This window comes from Phaseolus vulgaris, chromosome 1, assembly GCF_000499845.2.
Source record: "Phaseolus vulgaris cultivar G19833 chromosome 1, P. vulgaris v2.0, whole genome shotgun sequence".
In the NCBI taxonomy this organism is placed as follows: Eukaryota; Viridiplantae; Streptophyta; class Magnoliopsida; order Fabales; family Fabaceae; genus Phaseolus; species Phaseolus vulgaris.
This window is the reverse complement of record NC_023759.2, coordinates 31,775,955-31,781,751: the sequence shown is the minus strand read 5'-3', so window position 1 is coordinate 31,781,751 and position 5,797 is coordinate 31,775,955. Positions and strand designations below refer to the sequence as shown.

Here is a 5,797-nt window from a genome sequence, read left to right as displayed (position 1 = left end):
CGTGTCGATCGACCATACCAATACATAATATAGTTATTAGATTAAGTATCACAATTATAAAATTATCATATTATACCGATAATTAGGATAGGTCTTTAAATTGTCATATTAAAACAATTATTTTTTTTAAAAAACTACTAAATTATACAATAAATAGTGGTAATTTTATGTAAGATTTGTACTTTTTAATATCATATTTAATTTACTTTTTAATAAGATTTGTACTTTTTAATTAAGTGGGTATATGATATTTTGCTAGTAACATATGAGTATGATGATAGATTTTCATTTCTGGTGTATTTACCCTTAAATATGAATCAATGTGTGGAGAATAACATGGTTGTGGAACAAATACAAAAATTGTTTTGTTTTCTCCTCAATGCTCTTCTCCTTCTTCTTCTCTCTCTCTAGATAATACTTTTCCTTTTTAAAATATACCCATCACCATTCCTACCTTTTTAAAGACTCTTTATTGTTTTTATTTTTTACATAAAAATATATATACAAATGAAGATGAGAACTAGGCAGAGTAAAACCCCTTAGTGGGTTGGGTAGAAAGGCCAAATCCAAATGGGAAGAGGGGATCATAGTGAGGATCTCCAACATTCATTGGAAGCTGATCAACAGATTTGAACCATGTTCTTGGAAGCTTTCCTGTGAAACCATACTCACCATATAAAACATCAGCCACACCTTGGCCTTCGCTACCTGGAAGCCATCCAGCAACAAGTGCATCTATGATACCAACATATGGTTCAATCACTAAAGGACGACCAGAAATTATTATAACCACACATTTTATTGCCCCACAGACATTTGTTATGGTCTCAGGACCAAAGTCTGAGATTGTCAAGTTCATGTTGTCCCCATGCATTTCAGCATAAGGATGCTCTCCTACTACAACAATGGCATAGGAAAATCCATTGGATTTAACAAATTCTGCATCAGGGTTCTTCTTGTAGACCACTTTGGTTTCAGGATCAACAGTGTTTTTCACAGCATTGAGAATTGTAGTCCCTGGTCATACAAAGGTTGACAAGAATAATAAGAAACAATAGTTGCATTATGTAATTGATAGTGATGATATAATTAAAAAAAGAACAAAATACATATATTTTAACCTTTGAGAAGATTGTTCCCATTGACCCCTTGCCATTCTATAGTCCAGCCACCACACTGATATCCTAGATTATCTGCATGGCTTCCAGCCACAAGTATTTTTGGTACCTTTTTCGGAAGAGGCAATAAAGGCTTATCGGCAGATTCACCATTTTTCACAAGGACCATTGATTTCCTCACCGCTTCTCTAGCCAAATTTCTGTGCTCCTGTTGAGAATTTTGGTAAATATTGATTAGTTACAAGGTGATCCCTATATCTAATTGTGAACTTGGGATGTTAAAGGAAGTGCTTGAGGAAAACAAAATAGTTAACCTGGATTCCCAAATATTTGGCCAAACTGTAATCAGCAAAAGGGTTCTCAAAAATACCCATCATGAACTTCACCCACAAAATTCTTCTCACTGCATCATCAATTCGACTCATGGGAATGTGCTTATTTTTCACCAACATGGTTAGATCATTGATGAATTCTATGTAAAGCTTTGGATTCATGAACTGCAAGAAAGATTTATAGCAATATTAAATGTGTTCTTATTGGAACTTTATACATTATTCAAGAAAGTTTTGGCATAAATTACCATGTCAATGCCAGCTGAAACCCCTGCTTCAACTGAATAAGTGAAGTTTGAATGAGGTGGAGAGGTGATCCTATCAATACCCTCAAAGTCTGAAATAACAAAGCCCTGGTGTAGTCCAGGAAAAAGGTAAGTTTCACTTAAAATTGTACCCATAGGATGATAAACAGGTTCCAATGTCATATTCAACCCAACTTATTTTACCTTGAAATGCAGAGTATTCTTGAGGAAGCCAGTTATAAGTTCGTGGTTAGCATGCATTTTTACTCCATTCCAACTGGAGTAAGAAACCATAATGGTTGCCACACCCTTGCTGATTGAATTGAAGTAAGCTGGCATGTGAATTTTCATCAATTCATCTCTATTAATAACAGTGTTGTTCTCATCAACCCCATTGATTGTTCCACCATCACCCACGTAGTGCTTAGCACAAGCTAGAACTTTTTCTCTGTCCAGCAATGCAAAAGTATTTTAGATACATAATACTAACTGAACCAAAGATGGCATAATTTAACATAAGAAATCAATATAGCATGGCACAGCTTAACCTAAGCAGCATTCTTAGTATTAAAGGAAATTGCAATGCAATTACAATTGCAGTCATAACGTGGTTATGGAGACTTTGAAATCCTTTACATTAAAGCTTCAATTTGCACTGTTTTTTAAAACCTTGTCTCTAAGACCATTTTTTGCAAGTCACTTCAAGCAAAACCAATGACTAAAGGAGTGACTCTTCTTCTTGGGAAGGTTTAACAATTCAATGGAATTAGGAGCAAGAATATCAACTCCAAGGTTTAAAAATAACTGATACTAAAACAATCATCTCAAACTTAAGTTATTATGTTTTCAAAATTCTTACTTTCCAGTGATAAAAGGGACACCCTTTGGTAAATTGTCAGGGATGTCCCCTTGCAAGCCTGGTATGATTTCAGTCATAACTTGAACTAATTTAGGATCCTCACTGTAGCTTTCATAACACCGACCCCATCTTGGATCTCTACATACCTTCAAAGAGTATAAGAATGCTCTTAGAGATGTATGTAACATAAGAGCATAAAAGACCAGCTGTAGTTACTTACTGCTATACAAGGTGCATAAGCATATTGAATTCCTGTTGCTCTAACTTCAAGGGCAGTTGCAGCACCAATTCTCTTGACTAATTCAGGGTCCCTAACCAGCAAAATCAAAATATCCATTATTATCTTTATCAAAAAAATGTTTTTATTAGAATAAGAATAAAATAATTTGTGCTGTGGGAAATTTCTAATCTAATAAAAACTTATGACAGTAACAACAAAACAGGAAAGCTTTTCTTAGGAACAAACCAGATAAAGCAGTTATGTTTAGTTTCTAGACAAGGCTGTGGAAGTCTGATACAAACCTATATATGCCTGTATAACTATAGCCTGAATTGTTTCCTCACCAAGGTTCAAATAACAGAATTAGTTATACTGTCTTTAGAAAATAATTTTTTTTTTTTAAACAAAAGCTAAGACATATGGAGTACTGCTTTGATATCAAATACCTGGTTGCTCCAAGACCAATATTGTGAGGAAAAATAGTTGCTTTGTAAATAGTACTGTGACCATGAACAGCATCAATCCCATAAAACATTGGAATTCCAAGTCGGGTTGATAAAGCACCCTTCTGAAATTCGTTCACCATGTTAATCCAGGTTTCAGCAGAAGCCTGTGGAGCTGGAATACTCCCTCCCTCACTCATTACACTCCCTACTCAAGAAAAGAGAAATGATTTTCATTATTGGTCAATTGAATGAATATACCAAAGAGGAAAATTTCAAGAGAATAAAAGAAGTTTGGTCTGGTGGTTACCAATGAAATACTTCTTAACCAAATCAGCAGATGCATACTTGCGTTCAATTTGCAACATTTGGCCAATTTTCTCCTCAAGAGTCATCCTGCTAACAAGATCCTCAACCCGGGTATCAACTGACTGTTTAGGATCTTTGTACTTCATGTATTCTGCATCCAACAATCCTGTCCAGCCACCTAGTAGCAAAACCCCCACCAACAACATGGAGATTTTAGCCATTTCCTTCACACCTTGTAACCACTGAAAAAACAAATTCAACAAGATATGTAAAACTTAATGTCTATAAAAACTTGGTCCATTCTGCACATAATTCAAATGCACCACATTAACACTTCATTGTCCAAAAATGCTCCCAGAATCCCAGCAATGCATTACTTTGATATTCACTCAGAGGCTTACTGAACATGCAATCAAACACTATTTAAGCTGTATCATTTCCATACCTTGATTCTATATGTGATAAGGGAAGCTTGCAACAGATGTCACTGCATAAAATGAAGCAACAGCCATTACTGAAAAGGGTTATATTTATTGTGAAAACATGGAAAGTAGTACAGAACTGGATGATTGATATTGCGTGCTGATAAAGAAATCTTAGAACAAATACCCCAAATGGGAATCTGGCACATAAAAGAGAAAGCAGAAAAAAAAAAGAGGGTGAATTTTCAGAATCAGATAACAGAAAGCAACCTTGATCAAAGGCACTAGTGTCAGCTAATAATAACAATTGGCCAACAGCCAAGTTATTTATAGGGAATTAGTGTCATTGCGTGTTTTATATGAAAACTACATATGTAGGAAAGATTAGAAATTCGATAGTTGTGCAAAATATCAAACTATTATTATCATCTTATTTAGCAGTTTAGAAAATGAAAACACTTTCCTGTTATAGAATCTGTTAAAATTTACTATTAGATAGGAAGGAAGGAGACACGTGATCAATATAATGTTTGAAGATAAGTTTCAGTATATTTATATATACATACGAAGAAAATTACTTTTTCCTAATACATATCTCTTCTACGATACTAAAACTTTCCACATAAGATTATATATTTCCATCAACATCTTCTACGTCTCTTTTCTACTTTTTCAACTTTTTCAACTAATAATCACAGGGTATCAGAGATCATGTCAAACAAACCATAAATATATATGAAGTAACAATTTACACTAAAATGTCTAAATAAAAACTAACTATTTCTTTATTTTTTTTAATTTATTTATTTTAAGAACATTATTTACTTTTATTTTTAATTAAATTTAAAAGTAAAAAATGATTTCTAATTATTTATATCTCTAAACGAAATGATAGGAAAAAAATATGAAAGAAATAGCGCACAAATTACATATATAAAATTGTTAGAATATATTTTTTATTTAGTCTTATATCGATGGGCGTATTTTATGTTTAGTATAAATATGATTTAAATGTATGATTTGATATATCTTTTTTCTGGAAACTCAAATTTTATTAACTGATATAGCTTGGACTTTGGACTTCATAGAATATGTTTATATGGACACTTCACTCAATCGTAGTTTGAGACTTTTGATAATTGATTTGTTGAATTTTGTATATTAACTAAATGAGCCAAAGTTGAGTTATAACATCTTTTCAAGTTTTTTTATAGGATTTTCTTTTTCAATCATGTGTTTTTTTAACCTAATTGAATGCTAAAATTTACTTTGTATAATTGGACATGTTAATTCATTAATAAATTATATATATATATATACTTTAAATACATCTTAGATAGGTTGTTACCCTAAACTCCATCAATCATATGTTATCATAAAAAACAACAAAAAAACAAAAAAGAGATAGGAAACTAGACTAAACTCATGTAAAGTAATTAAAAAAAAAAAAACTTTCTAAAACAGTCTAAACAAAACAATACATGAGGATTTCATACCTATTATGAAAATATCTAAATAACATACTACTATAACAAATATATCCAAACCTATCACTTAACTAACAAACATATCCGAACCTATTACTTAACCCAAAGAAGCAAACTTATCAATAATGATATTTAAGTTAACAAAGGTCCCAAATTTAAGTGATAGAGAAGATACACGTATGCTCACAAAAGGGGCAAAGTAAATTATGCACACAAAGATCTTAACTTTCTCTACCAATTCATGAACTTTAATAATTAAATTATCCCAATTTTGAAGTAATAGATGTATGTTTCAAATGTTGTATTTTAAGTGTATTGTTATATTTTAAAAGGTAAATTTTCCTTTTTAATTTTTTTATATC

General features: G+C 32.0%; 1 protein-coding gene across 3 annotated transcripts; it reads right to left on the bottom strand.

Annotated features, from left to right (window-relative positions):
* Positions 1 to 266: 266 nt before the first annotated feature.
* LOC137813927 (uncharacterized) lies at positions 267 to 4,405 on the bottom strand. Of its 3 annotated transcripts, XM_068616417.1 has the most exons (11): positions 4,219 to 4,405; positions 3,972 to 4,013; positions 3,528 to 3,768; positions 3,221 to 3,425; positions 2,775 to 2,865; positions 2,555 to 2,700; positions 1,900 to 2,143; positions 1,699 to 1,803; positions 1,433 to 1,615; positions 1,122 to 1,326; positions 267 to 1,017 (listed from the first exon to the last, which is right to left on the bottom strand). In XM_068616417.1, exons 3-11 carry the CDS (start codon positions 3,745 to 3,747, stop codon positions 521 to 523), a joined length of 1,896 nt encoding a protein of 631 aa, XP_068472518.1. In that variant the 5' UTR covers positions 3,748 to 3,768; positions 3,972 to 4,013; positions 4,219 to 4,405; the 3' UTR covers positions 267 to 520. The 3 variants fall into 3 exon arrangements, with proteins under 3 accessions (XP_068472518.1, XP_068472517.1, XP_068472519.1); XM_068616416.1 differs by lacking the exon at positions 4,219 to 4,405 and having other exon boundaries at positions 3,972 to 4,112; XM_068616418.1 differs by lacking the exons at positions 3,972 to 4,013; positions 4,219 to 4,405 and adding an exon at positions 3,853 to 3,963.
* Between the last annotated feature and the right edge of the window lie 1,392 nt (positions 4,406 to 5,797).